Genomic DNA, 20,224 nt, shown 5'->3' with positions numbered 1-20,224 from the left:
ATTTCTTAATTTTTCAAAGAAATTTCTTTAAAAACAGAAGAATTGAAAATTAGTTCTATCTTAAATATTTTTAATATTTTTATTTTTATCATTCAAAAGATGGAGTTGATAGTCAATTCTTATCCTATTTCTATTTTTCTCCTATTATTTTATGTACTCTTCTTGATTGAATTTTTACTTTTTGTCTTTATTCCACTATTCTCTTTTTATTTTATTCTCTCTTTTTACTTGCTTTGCAAAATATATTAAAAAATGATTTTGATATGTAATTAACTTTATTTTTTTTTGTTTAATCTATTAATTAAAAATCTTAACTAATCTATTACATGTTATATATATATTTTATAATATATATGTATATATATTTATATAATATATATTTATATATATATATATATTTCAATATATGGTAATTAATATTTATTTGCAAAATATTAAAAAAAAATATAGAAAAAATTATTCTTTTAGAAACGATATTAAATATATCTATAACTCAATTATATTTTGCAAGATTTCTTTTGAATATTTTGATTAATTTAAACTGTAAATTCCATTATATACACACTCATGGTGGGATATAATGAAAGAAAATTAAATACAGATTATGGCATATAAATTTGTTTATTATTATTATCTGTATAATATATTTGAAACAATATCATTCTACAACATTGCATAAAAATATACAAAGACATGACAAAATGTCTTGACTCTCATTCGATAAAACATGTTTATGAGTAATTTGATCAGCGTTGCACCGCTATCAGTTTTAACTAAATTTATTCAATAGGTCACTTTCGAATTACGTTATATTAAAACGCTATTTATTTATTTATTTTTTTCTTTTTTTAATGTCCTCGCACAAAGAATTCATTAAAGGGATTGAGACAAAAATTAAGTAATTACTCATTTTTGAATCTTGGAGTGTATTAACAGAAAAATAATAAAAATGGGAGTTTTCAATTTTTAAATAAACATGTTTCTTATCTATCTGATAAAAACTTATAAAAAACTTTATGTAAACGGGATTTATATCGATACAATAGCTATTTATCCTGTTCATGTTCTTTCTTATGCAATGAAAGAATGCATGGTTCGATAAAAAAAAGGAACGTTCATTCTTTGATGCGTTCATTTAACACGTTCCTGAAGCCAGAAGAAGTCTGAGTGATTCAAAACATATTGAAACGAAGAAAAGAATATAAAAATCGCACGTTTGCCACTTTTTCGAATACGCGCGTATGAGAAATGTAACGAAATTCATAACCGGAAACAAAGCGCAACTGTAGACGAAGAATTCGTTTCGAGTGCGTCATAAACATGTTTAGAGAGTACATAGGCCAGAAATAAAAATAAAAAGAAGGAAGGAATGAACATATAAAGAAAAGGAAAAACGGAAATAATGAAAATAGAAAAAGAGAAAACGATGAAAAAGTAAAATTTATGTTGAATATATGAAACGATAATAATTTTTCCATTGTGGCCTTTGATAAAAATTGAAATCGGCTCAGATTTAGTAACACTCTTATCCAAACACAATTACTATCTTTCTTTTGAGATCATTGGCCGAAGAATAACAATGATAATTATAATATTAAGCCTCCAATGGCATACTATTCTTTCGGTTCATTGATATTAAGATCTTTCAAATTTAGCAAGTCTTTTACTCTATATCAAAAAATTATAAAGAAAATTCATTCATATAATTTTAAATATATATTTTTAAATTATATAAATATTAAAAAAAAATTATATAAAATTTATATTTGCAACAATTTTGCGATATAATAGAGAAAATGCGTATTCTATTAAAATAACAAAAAATCTTGGTATGCCATTGCAAGATTAATAATGACAATAATAATAAGTAATAATAATAATAGCAATAGCAATAATAATAATAATAAGAAGAAGAAGAAGAAAAGAATAAGAATAATAATAATAAAAATAAGAATAATATTAATAATAATAATAATAATGATAATAACATTAATAATAATAATAATAATAATAATAATAATAATAATAGTAATAATAATAGTAATAATAATAATAGTAGTAATAGTAATAGTAGTAGTAATAGTAGTAGTAGTAGTGGTAGTAATAGTAATAGTAGTAGTAATAGTTGCAATAGTAGTAATAATAATAGTAGTAGTAGTAGTAATAATAATAATAATAATAATAATGACAATAATAATAATATAATAATAATAATAGTTACTTAGAAATAATAATAATAATAATTACTTAGAAATAATAATAATAATAATAATAATAATAATAATAATAATTGTAATAAAAATAACTATTCGTAAACTATCCTTTACCAAGGGAGATATTACCCATTAGCTTATGTACATAATCTGTGTATATGATTTCTCATTTCCCTTCCTCCGTACTTCGTGTTAAATTACGAATTATTACAATAATTCACTCTCGAATTCGCTTCGATTTGAACATAAATAATTATAACGCAACATTGTTTTCTTTCTTTCATTTTTTTCCGTTTTGTTCGTTTATTTACAGGCATTATTTCCCTCGCGTCTCTATCCAATCAACGTATGTCACTCATTCTATCACTATCTCTATCTCTTTTTATTTCTTTTTTTCTTCTCTTTCCTTTGTTTCACTATTATTTTATTGCTTGCTCATCTCGTCTTTCTCGGTGACCCGATCTGCTTTCATGTATTCGCGAACGGAAAGAAACGGCGAGGCGTAAGTTTCACGGCACGGATCATCGAAAATCATATCGGCGAGCTCGCGAAAAATCCGTTTCATTTGAGTCTCCGGGATGACTGCTTGCTGCGCCCCCTTTTTGACTAAAACGTCCGCGCGACGAACAATGCGCCCTCTATATGTACGCGCTCTAATTATCGTTATAGCGTTAACAATATATATATCACAATCTCGTTGAGAACAATAGCATGAAGGGAGTATTGATTCTGCGTCGATGGATCTGCGATGAAGGCGCTAGCATGCTTATCCCGTTCACATACGTTTCTTCTTTGTTTTTTTTTTCTGTTCCTTAATTTCGTAATTCGAAAGATCGATTTTAATTGAAATCGATATTATTTGTTTTTAATTGTATATTTTTTTCTTATTGTTTATATCAATTTGATCATTCATAAGATGGAAAACTTTAACAATGTAACTAATTTTCGAATTGTATGAATATCTAATTACTTCATTTTTTTTTTATTTTTTCAAGATTGTCACTGTGCACGCCCGTTACGTATCGCCACAGACCGTATCCTATGACCTGTTCGAAGCGATTTCTCGCCGAGAAGGGAGAGAAACGGCTTTCGTTTGCATTCTCAATCCCCTCTCGTCCGCAATTCGGTCGAAGAAGAAAACATCAAGACTCCGTGGCACGGCGATGTTCGCCGATTATCCGTCAGCCGCAAAAATTACAGTCACGTGCTTCGCTCGCTTTCTCTTTGTCTCTATCTACTTCTTTCCAACCGTACTCTGCTTACACACACTATACGCTATTTACAATATACGACGAAGGAAAAAAGAAACCGATACGTTGCTATGCTTCTGTCGCCGTGATTCTGAATTGTCGTCGTAGTCATCGTGTTGGTCAAATATTATTTTTATTTATTTATCGAAACCTCTTCACGTTGTTATAAATACTGATCCCATAAGCGTTGTTCTGAACTTTAATATAATAATACTAATTATATCGATAAAAATTATCGATTAATGTCACAATGGGAAGAATCATCGAGAAAAAGATACTATATATATATATATATAATTATTACATTTTCAAAGTTGAGTTATATTCTGTCTTTTCTCGTTTCTTCCTATTGTAGAATTTATTTCATTTATCCAAAGGCGATCTATTTTAATTAAAAATTCGTGAAAGACTACTAAAAAAAAGAGTTTTTAATAATTAAATATTTGTTTTTAAATTGCAATATAATTTTTAAAAAGTGTACAAAATAATAGATAAAAGTCGATTTTTTTCAAAATATAAATCAAAAAAAAAAAGTAAAATTTTCAAAAATTAAAAACTATTTTTACAGATCGGCCTTGGAAGAAACGAAATTCACCAGACGACGCTATATGAGTAAGGTGTTTCAAAAGAGGTTTTGATTTCATGTTCGCGACGACCTCGACGATTGTTTTTCGTATTCTTGTAAAGAGAGGATCAGTAGAAAATCATCTAGTCGACGCTCTACACACAAGGCAAGCGAGTATAAAATAAACTGGATACAAGAACCACGAGTTTGGTTTTATATAACCTTGAAATATATATCGCCCAATTTTTCGTATTTTTATTTTCTTTTTTCATTTTTTTTCATTTTTTTTATTTATTTATTTATTTAATTTTTTTTTTTTTAGTTTCACGCAGGAGAATGAAATTTTATGTGTGTGTATATATTCTTTGTCGAACAAGAGCTTAGAAAAGATCTCGCTGACCTTTACGACAAAGGATGATTGACATTTCAAATCCGTTGTTGTTTTAGGAAAAAAATATTTGTGAATTACGAAATATATTCATAATACATTTCTATTATTTTATTAAAAATATATTTCTATTAATAAATATTAATCAAAATATTATCTTGTAAACAAAAATTATATTTCTCGTTTATTTTAACAAATAATTCAAGAGATATTTATTATTTAATGTTTTTTTTTATTGTATTTAAAATTTCTACATAATTTAAGATTTAAATAATTTGTAGAAGCTAGAAATTGTAATTTTAAAATAAGAATAAATTCTAATTAAAAATGATTACGTCTTTTTCTATCGCAAAGGTCAGTTAATGGTTTTATAACGGATTTTCATGAGCCATTTTCGGTGTTGTGTTTATAGTGGAATATTGTATGCTTAGTCGATGTCGGTCGCTGGTGGATCGCCATTGTGCTTTATAGTTTTGTCAATTAAATTTTTGAACTAGAAAAAAGAAATATTATTTCATTTCAAATTTCTCAGTTATTTTTAGTTGTTGTTATAACCTATTATCATGAAAAATATAACGATGAGATTATAATAATTTAATTTTCTTTTATCATTTATTATACAACATGTTATCAACGAATTTTTAACAAAGAATATTAGTGAAAAATAATCGATTTATTTAAAATTGCATAAAAGAATAGATTTTTTTTAATCACAATGCAAAATGCATGATCTTTAATCAAAAAAATTATCATTAAAACAATCAGATTATAAATTAAATAATCTTGATTATGTAAAATATGTATAACTTTTATTGTATACTAATGTTATGGGACTCTAAATTGATTCGAACATTTTAAACATTATGCGTATATAACGCACGATGAATTTTTTTATAAGAATTTCTTTTTATAAAACTTTGGTTAACAAATTTTGATAAGATTCAAATCAATTAAAGATTCTAGATCAAATTATCAAATTGACATGATAAGATAAAAAATCGATAAAATTATATAAAAAAATATAAAATATATAAATTATAAAATTTCGAATTAACAAAATAATATTGAAAAATCAAGAGTACAATTATATTAATCATCACGATTATATATAAATGCGATCGTATATATAATCGTATATATAATCGTAATTCTATGAGAAATTTAAATCGATCAACGAAAAAATACGATTTAAAAACAAATTGTGAATTTTCACATCTATGATCCTTCTTAACCTAAAATTCAATTTTGAATTAAAATAATATTCAGAAAAATATTTCTTCATCATCATAAATATTTGTTCTACGGACTAAAATTTTCCAGTAAAACAATAAGAGCCTATTTAAATCGGCCACGAGCCATCCTTGTCACAATTGTAATTTTACGAAGAATCAAGGCCGACGAATTGACATTTTCGGGTTGGCTTCTCTCCTTTTTTCTTCTCCCTCTCCTCTTGTAATCCTTATCCCTCATCGCTGCTTTTACACTCGCTCCTATTTTCAGTCTGGTCTCTCCCTAACCATGATATTGATCCTCCTCCCCTTCCCGCGCGCGCGTTCGTCGCGACTATATACGTTAGACCACCACTGTTCGACCTAGTGCTGGAACATCGTAGCGCAGATGCTATCTTTCTGCGACTGTGTATCAAATTTTCGCGTCAACTAGTTGATTCACGAGAAAACACCAAGAGATTTCTTCGCATGAAGCCTAATACCATGTATTATGATTAATAGAAATATTCGATGAAGAATAGAGATTAGCACAAAGCGCGAATCCGCTTAGCAACAACAACTTCGAAGGAATCGATAATGAACAAAGTTTCATTACGATTATCGCGCGAGCAATGTGGATACACTTTGCGTGCGCCATCATTTCATCGCCTAGAGTTCGCTCTTTTCGCTTCTCTTTCTCTTTTTCGCCGTGTTAATCGATGGGCGCTACTGTAAATTCTACACGATTGCCATATTCTCAAACAGAGATCTACTTGCAAAAAGAATCGATAAAAATGTATTTCGAAAATCAAATTCAATTAAAAGGAATAGCTGTGAAAATAGTTTAATATGAGAAATGTGTAAAGATTAGGAAGTATTTATGTATATATATATATATATATATATATACCGTGAAAGTGAATGGAAGATACCATCATGGACAAATCAATGAAACTGGTTGGTCCTATTCTCTCTCTTTCTAACAATTGTTCTGCGAAATTATGTTTTGATTAGTTTTGTCGTGTAAATAATCGACGTTAAAACACATTGAACGATTTGTTGCGAGTTTAATGCGAGTCGACAATTAGCGAAATTACGAGATTCGACAAACAGCAACGTGGCCGATTCGACGTTTTATGGTGTGTTCTATATGTATTGTTTATCATTCACTTGAACGAATGAAAATATAATCTCGACGAGTTGCACGATCAATTTTTCTCTTTATTTTTCTTTGGTTTTTTTATTGCATGGAAAATGGAAAATCGATTTGGAAACTTTCAATTTGTGATATGAGACAATAATTATCCAGAAGCGAAGTAAAGAAACCATTGTAGGAACTCAACGCTTTTTATTAATAACAGTTCGAAATTCAACATGAAATTTATTCTATGCGAAATGCCCGTGTATCATATAAAGTTATAAATATTATAAATAATTAGATATATTTATCCAGCACGAGACTCCTCGATAAAGATGATTTACACGAGAGCCTTTTTTTTTTTTTATATCTTTTTCGGCTGAATATCGTTTAACCATCATTGACTGTCGACAGTGCAAGAAAGAAACAGCACGATTGTTATTTATTTTTCAATTTTTATACCCATTTCTCTCTTTTTTTTTTTTTAAAAAAAGCATGGAAGATCGAATATTCGCGAAAACCGAAAACGACATGTTTTATACATATCGCATGATGTTCCCGTAAGAATGATACAGGTTAAGTTATTAATTCGGTATTCGGTCGCGAAATAAGTCGAGGCACTGATGTCTCACTTTCTCCATTGTTTTTTTTTTTTGTTTTAATGTGTATATAAAAAAGAAAAACGATCCACCGCGACAATCGACACCATTGCACGCCATTTTTTTCTCTCTTTTTGGTTGGTCCCTAATGCTCTCTCTTTCTCTCTCTCTCATTCTCTCTCATTCTCTCTCATTCTCTCTCTTTCGCTCTCTCTCTCTCACAACAAATTATCTCGTTTCTGTTTTTCGTGCTTGATTTTATTTCAATTTCTTAATTTCGCTCACACTTCCTTTCTTGCAATCCTCTTCTCTTTCACTTTCGTTCATTCATAAAAAAACATATGTAAACATATGTATGTATATTATAATTCTATTAAGAATTTAAAAAAAAAAAAAAAACAAAGAAAACAGAACAATCACCGTGGCGACTGATATCTCATCATCTCATCACCATACTTGATTCTCTCGATTTACATTATACGTTCTTAAATCAACGTAATACGATCAGAGCAACTGTCTTCTTCATTCCCTCCTCTTTTAAATTATTATTCTTTCTTCCCTTCTTTTATTTTTTTTATGTCGTTTTTTCATTCTTTAGATTATGTTTCGTGGCCCCAATATTTTACAAGACAATAATAACATCATTCCGATCGATTTAAGGAATTTCTTTTCTTTCTTTTTTTATTTTTTTATTTTTTATTTATTTATTTATTTATTACTTTTTTTTTTTTTACTTCTTTACTTTAGTTAGTAGTTTAAAAAAACGACTCATATTTTATTTTTGTTGCTAATTTTCGTGACACGTGGAACACTCGACATATGGTACACTCAAGATCGGAAATATGATCTCTTTTGGAGCGTCGAGTATAACTATGAGTAACGAGCGAAACTCCGATCGGAAGGTGCGCATTTCTTGGCGAACGGTCGAGGATTACTTTTCTTTCATTACTATTTTTTTCTCTAGTTTCTACCGGGTGTGTTCATTATATTCACTCGGTGTTCTTGAATTCTCGCGCGTCTATCTTATCTCGATGTTTCCTCGTTAATTTCGTTTTTATCTATTTCGACCTCTCTCTTTTTTTTTTTTTTTAGAAACAATAGTTTTGATTAGACGAACTGTGAATTTCTATTCAATTTCCTTTATCTATGGAATGTATCACTATTTGGAAGATTAGTCACGAATCCGCCATCTGATCACGATGAACTGTAGCTCAATGTATCTCATAAATTATTTTCTCGATATTTTCGTAAGAATTCCGACTAAAAATAATGAAATTATATCGAACAATAAATATTAATGTTGCCTTGTAATAACTTCTCCGTGTATGCAGAGACGTGAGCCGAAAAGAAACGGGGAAATTCGCGAAGAGAGCATTCGGTTCATCGTACCAAGAACGGTGGTCGTAGCTGACCGTGATTATTTCATGTGCAACTTGAATTCGGCGACACAGCACATTCTGTGGAACTAAAACTCAATAAATATGCTCGAATTGAGGAAATGTGCTTTATCGCCGCGCGAACACATATACACTATTCACATGACATCTCATTCTTCCTCTTTGATTCATCCGTCTCACTTTTTCATTTCACTAATATTCACCTTTCTTTCGTTTCTTCAAACTTTCTATCTTTTTCTAACTTTTTATTTTTCTTTCTTTCTCTCCCCCTCATTCGCTCTCAACTCACATACCATCATCATCAATTACTATTATCTCATTATATTTGTTTATATATATATATATATATTGTTTATATATATATATTATATATATATATATATATAATATTCACCTATATCGTAGGGCTCTTATATTTTAATCGGCTAAAGTTTGCGAACTTATCGTCCTGAATTTTCTTCTAACTCTTACATGTATCTGTGTATGTATGTGTGTATGTGTATATGTTGCGTTTACGTGGCTGTATATGTTTATGTACAGTCAAGATTGTAATTTATTCTGTAGCAACACTAACACTGCGTTCTTAGGAAAGATTTCTTCATTCTCTCTTTCTCTTCCATTCTAACTCGCTCCTTCTCTTTTTCTTCTCATTATCAAACGCGATGCGAACCCTGCGAGACGTGGACCGAAACATTAGCCCGTCGTCGCAGGCAACGATGAATTCATCGTGAATCGAATAATATATCTCATAATTGACTTTCTGTTAATTGTAGAATACGCGACGTCATTCGCGGCATCATTCGTTTAAATACGCTACTAACTCTAGCAATTATCATTATCATAATAATGCAATTAACTGTAAATTGAAATTCAGCGACGGTCGAATGCCGATTTGCCCGAGAAAACCAGCGGCCAAAAGTCTTTTCAATCGTTGATCCAAGGAATGGATATTCAATTACCGATTGTTGTAATTAAAAATTACAAAATGATCGATCGTGAATAGACGATGTAACAGTGTGATTTCTTTTGTCTGTTTAACGGTTGATAATTCTCGATCGCGAATCGTTACATGAAAAATCAAGAGAAAAAAATTTTATTTTATCATTGGTCGTTTCGCGTGGAGTGCGCGTCGAAGTCATCGTGCAGTGTCGTCGACGCGTGCACTCGAGAGAGAAAGATCGATCGATCCTCATTCTCAAGTCAAAACGGAGCGACCGTTTTAACTTTAAAAGAAAATACGGCGAGGAACGAAATAAAGGATACGAATGATCGAATACACGGCGACTAAATGTGTTATTGCGTATATAATATAAAACGTTCGCGGAGCAACGAAACGAATATTACGGATCCCTCTTGATTTCCCACGCTGTCGACCGTCCACTGGTTTTATCTTGCTCTATTTACCTCTTGTCTCTGTTGCTTCTTCGCGTTATTATTTAAGAAATAAAATTTTACTAAAAGATGATTGCCTAGAAGAATAGTCGCCAGCCAGAAGGTTAGCTGCCGAAAATACACTATGACCGGTTTCCATGCACGCGACGTCGAACCGGATGCCATCTGACGAACGAATTTTTAAACTCGCGCATCCTTTACCATCTATAAGCCGAACAACCCGAGGAAATTTACTATACGTATGTATAGTATCATATACACATATCATATACGCGAGATTTTCGTCCGGTTCGACTAGATCAAATCACCCCGTGCGTTTGAGGTTATATCAATCGATGAACGGATCATTAGGACGCGCGTTTCAGGGAAACGTGATCGTCGCGGTTCGAGTGCTCCGAGTCACAACACGGAAATCAATAATTTTATTCTCGTTGCCCCTTCACTTCATTTGGTTTACTTTCGACTAATTTATAGTCCATTCACCGCGCTCTTATAATTCCTTTCTTACCATAGAAAGTAAGAAATGACACACGATCAGATTCCACGAATCGGCGAGTTTGCTAACCTTTGCTAATTATTTTTTCTTCCTTTCAACGCGACGATTACGTCCCATCGTTATTCATCGATCTCGAGGAACTGTTAATCGAATCATCGGCACAGCACGCGACGAAGATTATAGCTGCACTGACACGAAGCGAGTCTGTTTATGGACGTTGTATCTGTTTTCGAGGGGGTGATCGATCCTAAAGCGTGAACGAATCATCGTTATTGTTTCATTTTCACTTTTTTTTCCTTTTTTTCATTTTTTATGTTTCAAACCGGTCTCTGAGTGAATAAAAATCCGATTTTCCGAATAGACCGCGATAGGCGTGGTCTTACAGAATATCGAGGTTGAAGCCCCCCGTGGAGTCAAGGGAATTCAGCAGTTCCTGAGCGCTGAAGTTCGACGTGTCTCCGGTCGGAAGATTCTCTAGAAATTCGAGGCTAAAGTCCGCCGCGGTTACGGATGGATCCGTGGTAGTGGTGACTGGCGGTTGCGCATGCTGCTGCTGCTGTTGTGGCAAACTGCGCACTCCTGGACTGCCAGCGCCGTATTGTTGATGCGGGTGTAGAGGGGAACCTGGAAGGAATTAATTCGAACATGATTGATGACAACATAAGGATTTTGTGATACGTGTAATGAGAGCGAATGTAATAATATATTAATAGGAAAGAGTAATATTTTTATAGTTTAATAAAAAAAATGGAGAATGTAAATGATAACAAAGGAGATAGTTTAAAATATTTGTATCATATTGAAGTGCTATTTTCCATATATAATGGATATAATTAAGCATCTTTGATAGGAAAAATATATCATATTCTATTGTAATTATTGTAAAATTCTATTGTAAAATCGTAAGTATTTAATAATAAATAAATTTTAATTATTCATCAATGTTTTAATTGGGACAAGGAATTTTATTGACTGCTTTTATTCAATTACATACATACTTGATTAAGAATCAGCGATATTAAGAAATTTAAATATAGAGTAATAAAATATTATACGCAAATATTGATATATTATTAGAATACGATTAAAATCAAATATTTCTCAACAATAGAAATTCGATTTCTAAAAACATTATTAAAATGATTAATTATATTATTGTGTACATATATATCTTGATTATTACAAAATCATTAACAAATCAGTAACACTATAATTATTATTTGTAATTATAGATAATCATTATTATATATTTTATAATTCATCATCTAAATTTTTACAATATTTCGCGGTAAACTTATTTAATTAAAATAAAATCATTTAAATAAATCATACTATCATTAAATTATTATCAATATTAGTAATATTATTATTATTGATGTAATTATCAGTTGATATTAACTCATAAAATTATCAAGTTGATCGATCGAATTATCAAGATGATTGAAATAAATTAAATTGGGATAACTTTTTTTTACTCGTTATCCCTCGATTATTATTTCTCACATTATGAGAATCAGGGAATGATCATCGTCCAAGACTCACCAGTTCCAGTACTGCTGACAGAGTTGACTGATGAGGACTGCGACATTTGCATCTGCAGTGACATCTGATTATTACTCTGCTGCATGGCTAATGTCTGCTGCTGGTGTTGCTGCGACAGTAGCTGCTGCATTTGAGTGCTGTTGCCCATACCGGATCCGGCGATACCTCCACTCTGTGAGCGAATCAACTGTTGATGCTGCATTTGCGCGGCGTTCATCTGCATGCCACCCGTTCCACCCATACCGAATCCACCTGGAAGATAAGGATAAGTGAAACGATTTAACACAATTATTTATACGCTTATTTCATAATAACTAGTTAAAGAAAAATAATAATTCAATTTCCATTTGTCATAAACAAGTTTCTTACGTCTGAATTTTTAAACCATAATTAACCACATTCCTATTAAATCTTTTCTAAGAAAAGATACAACTATAAATTTCATAAAATTTAACTCGCATTCTACGCAATATCGTCAATATCTCGTCGTAACATTCAACTACAAACGGAAATAACATCCATTTCGTACGATCCTTCCAATATTCCATTTTCCGTGGAAATTAATTCTTAAACTCGAAGATAATAAAATAATCTAATAACCGATTAACTAAACAAAAAAAAAGATATCCACTAATTATTGCTTAGAACCGCGATTCCTCGAGTTTACGAGTAATGTTACTGGTTTACCGGGGAGAAGCTTACCTTGGTGACCTTGCTGATTAAATTGCGATCGCATTTGCGCCTGAAAGCCCTGCTGCTGCATGAGAACGTGTCGCCACTCCTGCTGCGCGCCACGGCCAGCGATGCTATTTCCAAGGCCATCGGGCGGGCCAACGCTGACGTTAGGCGGCCGTTGATTGTTGGTCCTAGGATATCCAAGACGCTGATGCATTTGATGCATGCCGCCAATCGCCGCCATACTACCACCGCCCATGTACATATTGCCACCGGCAGCGTGCAATGCCTGTTGTTGTTGCTGCGCCATTTGCGGCCTCATCATCGGACCTACGGTGAAAACAAGAGATAAAAATTATATTGTTAATAATTTCAAAAATTATTTCTGCGAAGAGATAATTTTCCTTCTTTTTCTTCTTTTATTTTATTATCGTCGAACAGCATCGATTTCCATTTCGCGAGAGTTTTGTTTATTACGAATTTGCTCTTCCAAATTGGAATTCAAAAAAATTATGGAAATAAATGGCCGCACGAACGATTCTGTATTTATAGTCCGCGTCGAATGGAAAGGAAGAATATCCTTCTCGTTAAATTTAGTTTGTATGGAAAAATTTTATGCAAGTTTAACGGGAATCGAAAACACACGAAGAGGAGGAGAGTGTGTGATCGATCTCGGAGAAACGTCTCTTCTTTCTGGCCCAGCCAGATACGTAACGAAGATTACACGTATTGCGATGGAAACGTGGAGCCTTAATGCTCCGTGGATTTTCGTTTGGATAGAATCTTATGAAAGTAGCTTCGAGCCGGATCGATAGAGGGAACCTCGGTACGTGTATAAGAATATTTACGATCCCCCTTTCCACCCCCATCTTCGCCACTATCTCGTTTTTTTTAGCCTGGAGCGGAAAGATCAGGTTCATTTTCCACGAATACTTATCTAATGGCTTACCAAGAAGTAAGTGTAAATATTATTCGAATGGACGCCTCGGATTAATCGAATATTTTTCCGCCATTATTTTCACCGTTTAATTTTTACCCATGCTTCTGTGTAATCGAAATAATTCGGTTGATCGAGAGAAAGAGAAAAAAATTGCAAGTTTTTATTACGTTTTGTTCCGCTTTATATATTTTTTTTTAATACATGATTGCCGCTAGTTGTCTTTTCTTAGTTCACAACTGAGAAATGTCATCGTAAATATATATATTTTTCGTCGAATATTTTTAAATTAAATTTCACGATTCTAAAAACTTTCATTACAATTTAATTTTCTTTCCACAGTTTAAAGTTTTTAAACATATTTTATTATATACCGTAATTTTCATACTTCTGTAATTTATGTTATTTTATTTCAAAATAGTTTTATAGTTTTCGGTATTGCAATTTGCAATAAAGATAAAATAGAAAGGTAAATGTGTACACACGCGTATCTTTCTTTCTTTCTTTCTTTTTTTTCTTTTTTATTTTTTTTCAATAAAATTTCGAAAGTAAATGAAAATCCACCGCTGAATAATTCCACGCATCGAAAGAACATTCGCCGTTTCGACGAAAAGAATCGATACTAAGCGCCCAGATTCTCATTACCCTAAGTGCCTTCCGACTTCCAGTGCATATGAAAATGACGTAACCGTCACTACTGTCAGCGTAAAAAAATTAACAGAGGAGCGGATCTTGCCGATGTGGTTGATTTCCACTTCTACGAACATACATATACTAGTTACTCCCTCGATCGTTTATACTCGTCGCGCATTTTTTGCGTTGTTATTTCTTTCATTTCTTTTTTTTCCTCCTTTCGTCACTTAACGCGGATATATATATATATTTTTTTCTATTTCAATATACCGATGTAATTATCCAATAATTTGTCCAATATTTAACAATCGGTACGAACAGCTTTTCTATATTTAGATTTTTAGTTGGAGTTTCTTTAAGAAATTTTTATTGATCGATGCTAATGAAACTATTTCAATTTCAATTTTCCACTCACCTGAAGGTGGCATAGGTTGTTGCGTAACCCTGCGCATAGGGCCGGTATTGGGAAACCTAGCCTGTTGAGCCATACCGATACCAGCGTGCATCATTTGGGCCTGAGCCGCTTTGTATTCGGGTGGTGGCGGTCTCACGCCACCCATTCCTCCGGCCATGTGTTGTTGTTGTTGCATCACCTGAAAGACCAACCAAACAATGGATTTCAATTACATTATTAAATCACGTGTTTCTGGATACTTGTGACTTTGAAACTCGACGCTGTATCTCCATTGTATTATTATAACAATAACGCCTAACCTTAGGGTTACACGTATTTTCGTAAACAGTAGTGATGGAATTACTCTCCATACGAGAGTTAAAAAATTGTAAAAGATTAATAACAATCGTTAATAACAATATTCCTATTTTTTTAAAGTATATCTTTACTCCTTAAGCAGGATTAGAATTAACATCAAAAAGGATTACAAGATTTCCATCGTAAATAAAAATATTCGAATTTGTACACGTAGAAATTAAAATTCACTTGCGAGAAAGCGACGAGAGACATCTGACGGCAAAGAAAGGAAACATCGCCATGCTAGCTCAAGTATACCAAATCGTTCGAACGATAATTTTAATGTTCGATTGGAATACATCTTACATGTAAGGATTATAAAAGATATTCGTACCATCGTAACACTATTCTCAACGATTTTCACGACGATTCACTGATTGTGAACGTATAACATCAAAATATTGGAATCAGCGAGCGAAATGGAAATTCGACGATTCGAACAACGATGCTTTGACCAACGATACAACGAACGAGTTAGAAAGCTGGCCGACAGATTCCACGAGGGAATAATTGCGAGTCCGCTCACGGCACGCATCGATGACTCGTTACGAGTCGTATTGTCGTCGAGGCTGGTTAGCACGGAAGTTGCTAGCATCGGTGTCGTTGCACAAGCCCTCGTGGATTGCGTTTCCACTTCCTGGTGTTACGCCGTGGCCGCCGACGACGAAAGCTCTCGCGTACACGAGCGACGACAATGAAGACAGAAAGGCGACCAGAGACAGTGTGGCCGCGCATTTTCCTCGTTACCAACCGAGATATACATTCACTGTATATGTTTCTCGACATTTTCTCCTCGCCTTTCTCCCTTTATGCTCTTTTCTGTCCGCATTTTTCCATTTCTTTTGACACATGGCGAGCCAGAAGTGAGAACATTATCTATCTTAATTGTTAATCCTCCGAGGTGAGCTTCCATTTTACGTTGAATTCTCGTTTCCTTTCTTTTTTTTTTTTTTTGATAATACCATGAATTGAAAGTATATGGAATTATTCTTTCTCGTAGAAAATAGTTCAATTAACGTAAATTTTTTCCATTTGTCGTTATTTTTAAAAAAATATATTTTGCAACGTGTTTAATAGTTTTCATTTCGTTCCCAAACTTTCTATCTACGCTGTGTACAGATACACAAATGTGCAAAAATGGAGCACTCTCTCCGACAGATAGAAGCATTTATTCGACGTGCACAACCTACGATTAGTCGAGCACCGCCCTCATGCTCTCACAAACAGTTTTCTGGTGAACGGAGGAAGTGTTCTTAAAATCAGCATGTAACAATTTCACGCGTGTTTACCCGATCGACTGGAAAGAAGGAAGTGAAATGCTTCTCTCGTAAATTAATTTCAAACTAGATCAACATTTCAATAATCAATATTTTTTTCAAAAATTGAAAAGCATTAAAAATTCGTATTTCGAGCTCGATATCGAAGATCTCTTGAAATATGGAATAGAAATGATTAAAAATTTTTTGAACATCTTTAAAAATCGATACGATATTACGCGTATAATAAATTTACGATTCATTAACAATTATCGTTAACCCCCTTAAGACTCCTATCTCGAGGTGACTCGACGTTATATACGAGCTTCTAAAATAATTTAAAATATTTTCTTTTTCTTCAAATACTTTGCATTACTTTACACTTTGTAATATTTTATCTCGAGACCCTCTTTCTAAATCCCTTTTTTATAAATAAATTAAAGATTAGAAAACATAGAATCTCTCGAGAAACGTTCATTCTTCGACAAAATCTTTCAAATTGGATCGATCGAGGAAACGAAATGCCACACCATGGTCGTTCTCACGGTAATTAGAAACTCGATTGCTCTTCGATTGTGTAGAAAGTATAGACGTCTGCAATCTCAAAAACTCCCTTTCTTTTTCTCTCGTAACTCTCAATTTCAATCGAGCCTCGATCGAAACGATCCGGTGTTTATCTTATCAAACCGTTTGTTTTATCGTGCGAGGAGGAAGAGGTAAGCTGCGTTCTTCATCAGGCTTTCTTTATCGAGAGAGGAGAGGGAAGGGATGACTAACCAATTGCGTGAAACCTGCAATTAGTAACTGGAGCACGATCGAAGAGTCGCCTTCGATATCTTAACATCGTCGATTGCTCGGTATTACAAACTGAGTCATCCGTTAATAAATCGTGTCCACGAGTGGAAAACGTGAGAACTCGAACAGAACTCTGAATTTCATTTCGAATCGATTTATTATCAATATTTTTCAATTAATGTTTTATCACTCTATCGATATTTTCGATATTTATTTGCTCTGAACCTAACTTTTCCCTTTCTCTTTTCTAGTTAGAAATTGAATTCTTTTGAAGGAAATTTGAATCACCGTTATGGGAGTAAATATAAGACGAGAAGAATAAAATCGTGAAAAATTCAAAAGTTTGTAAATTTAATCTTAAAGAACGATAAACGCGATCCCATCGGGCTCAAATTTGCGTTAAATAATCCTGGAATCGACAGAGTGGGTTAAAGCTTGGACAGGTGTCGTGACAACAACGTGCAATTTTACATTCAATGTTTTAGCGATTTTTCAATAGGCCGAGCGTTCAAGCAAGGATAATCTCTTGGTGGAAGAATAAGAATAAGAAGAGGGAGAAGAAGACGATTCAGTGACAGTAATTGAGCTCGTGGACACAGTTTCTTCGGATGCAAATTGGAAATGCATAAAAGATGAAGAACACGGTGCCGGACAAGATGTAAATGACTGCATGCAAATGTTGTCTGATTGCAAACTTGCCGACGTTATATTATACCCGTACGTGTAACTAGAACAGACGACCCGATACAGTCGAGCACTGTCTCTCTCTCTCTCTCTCTCTCCCCCATCCCCTTTCCCTTCTCTTCTTTTTCTTTCTTTCCTCCTTTCTTTGTCTCCCCTTTGCCACACAAAGAGCAATAACTTAACGGATACGGATAAAAATTGCAAATTGTAAACAGTCAGCTTAACGGCTCGAAATCATGTTAAACTAACGCGTTTACTTGTAATTTAAATCCTCTAATAAGGCGTAAGGTAATAACGTGTGCATTTATTATACCCGAAGAACTCATTATTACGACGTATGTATCTTTACGACAATCGTCATTTTTTTCTTTTTCTTTTTTTTCATCCATTATACTTCGTTTATACTTAGACTGACTAAATAAGCGTCTCTCTCTCTCTCTGTCTCTGAGAGAAGAGGAATTGACGCGCGAGACATTTCGTTCATTTTAGGGGGGGAAAAGTGGAATCGAATGTTTCCAAAAAGAGAGAAAAGAAAAGATAAATAAATCGCGAAGCGTGTGTTTTGGCACGATGATACATAGAGACGTTATATCTCGAATCGAAAGGCGTATCGTCAAAAGAAAGGGGAGCCGCGCGAATATAAAACGAAAAGGAAAACAATGAATAAGAAACCGCAACAATTTTACTTGGATCGGACTCCCTCGAGCAAGGCAAACCGCATCCGTAAACATCCATAAGAAAGGCAAGAGATCTCGTTTGGTCACGATAACACCGGGCATTACTACTACGTTTTCTCCAGGAAGTGCGCGTGAACGCAGATTTCCCGGTTACGGAAAAAGTTTCTATTCATTGTTCCGTGGCTTCCAAGACGGTTGTCCTATTTGCGCCGTTTCTTTCAACAACAGTTGGAGAATGGAGAGGAGTTAGTCGCGAAGAACCTGGCGGTACCTGTTGCACGAACGCCATCCCCGGATGCGAACTTAATGTTTCGAATAACGCGCCACGTCACGGCTTCCCTTCCACTTAAAAGGAAAAAGTTTGCAAGATAACGACTCGAGAGAGAGAGTTTTTATCGATTTGTATCCCATTTATAACGTCTCAATTTACATCTCATTTGCATTTATATTTTAATTCTAACGTTTCTAACGTGTCTCTCCGTCGAATTTCAAAATTTGCTTACACTCTTCGTCTCCTCCCCCCTCGTTCAATCTTTCGAAAAATTACATCACCGACGAAAATTAAAACCCTCAGATCAAACTAAACCTCCATCGAATTATCTCCCTCTCCTACTGGTAACACCGTTTCTATTACCATAGATAAACATCGCGAGTTGCCATTAGATAATTAAACCATAAACCAGTCTACGAGGTTTCACACCCTTCCAGGTTATCGCTATCGCGCGATAATCCTCGGAAATCCTTGGATCGATCGAAGAGGGAGAGGGAGGGAGGGACGCACGTACCTGCTGGGCGCGCATCAGCTGCTGCTGTTGAAGAATTTTCGCGTGTTGGTGCTGGTCCACCTGATTGGGTTGCACTTGCTGGGGATGGCTGCGTGCCGGCGCAGCGCCGGCAGGTTGGGGGACGCCGCCCGCAGCCGCGGCCGCAGCCCTCTGTCTCAGGCTCTGCTGCGTGAAGTTGATCGTCTGGGACTGCGACACCGAGCAGTAGGTGTCCGTCTGACCGGCCGACTGATTTTGCGTTTGCTGCTGGCTGAAGTACATGCCTTGCTGCGCCGCCACCGATACCCCCGGCTTCAGGTCGCCTGTTAGCTGCATGTGCTGACCCGCGGACACCTGTGACAGAGATCCGGAAATTTATCATTATCTAGTTATTCCGGCGATCATTTCTTTTCTACTTCGAGCTTTTAAATCTAAGAGTTTTTTGGACTCTTGATGAGTGAATAAATGTTTATATTAAAAGTTATATTAGATCGACTTATTGAAATGTGAATGTTCTGTTTATTTGTTATATAGATTTAATATTTCGACTCTTCTTTCTTGAAAGTATATAATTCGATTGCAATAGAAATTGGGGAATTTAGAAAAATATTCTTATTCGTAAACAAGTGTCTCGATGCCTATTTTACGGAAATCGAACAATTTTTCAATTTATTTTCTCATTGCAGAAATAAATCTCACGCTGATTTGGATCCACGATCGGATCGAGAGAGGAAGAAAGAGGCACAAACAAGAGGCTTCGCCACAGGCGGGCTGGAATTTGATTTTTAGCAAAAAAGCTAAGGTGGACAAGTGGCGACGACTATTGTCCTGTCTCGTTGCTAGGTCAATGATACAAAATGGCTA

At 33.9% G+C, this 20,224-nt stretch overlaps 1 protein-coding gene across 6 annotated transcripts in view; it reads right to left on the bottom strand.

The window, feature by feature from the left end:
- Positions 1-602: 602 nt before the first annotated feature.
- LOC107994179 (neurogenic protein mastermind) overlaps positions 603-20,224 on the bottom strand; it is a 212,046-nt gene continuing 192,424 nt past the window's right edge. For 5 of the 6 annotated variants that reach the window (XM_062076349.1, XM_062076350.1, XM_062076351.1 and 2 more), the window contains 5 exons: positions 19,382-19,714; positions 14,849-15,026; positions 12,891-13,193; positions 12,189-12,440; positions 603-11,270 (listed from right to left, as the gene is read on the bottom strand). In XM_062076349.1, coding sequence (XP_061932333.1) covers positions 11,026-11,270; positions 12,189-12,440; positions 12,891-13,193; positions 14,849-15,026; positions 19,382-19,714 — 1,311 coding nt within the window. In that variant the 3' untranslated portion in view covers positions 603-11,025. Of the gene's footprint in view, positions 11,271-12,188; positions 12,441-12,890; positions 13,194-13,218; positions 14,558-14,848; positions 15,027-19,381; positions 19,715-20,224 lie in introns of those variants that run through there. The other variant, XM_062076354.1, reaches the window with a different exon arrangement.

This window comes from Apis cerana, linkage group LG6, assembly GCF_029169275.1.
Source record: "Apis cerana isolate GH-2021 linkage group LG6, AcerK_1.0, whole genome shotgun sequence".
NCBI classification, from domain to species: domain Eukaryota; kingdom Metazoa; phylum Arthropoda; class Insecta; order Hymenoptera; family Apidae; genus Apis; species Apis cerana.
The sequence above is the reverse complement of the archived record's forward strand: the minus strand, read 5'-3'. Positions and strand labels throughout refer to the sequence as shown.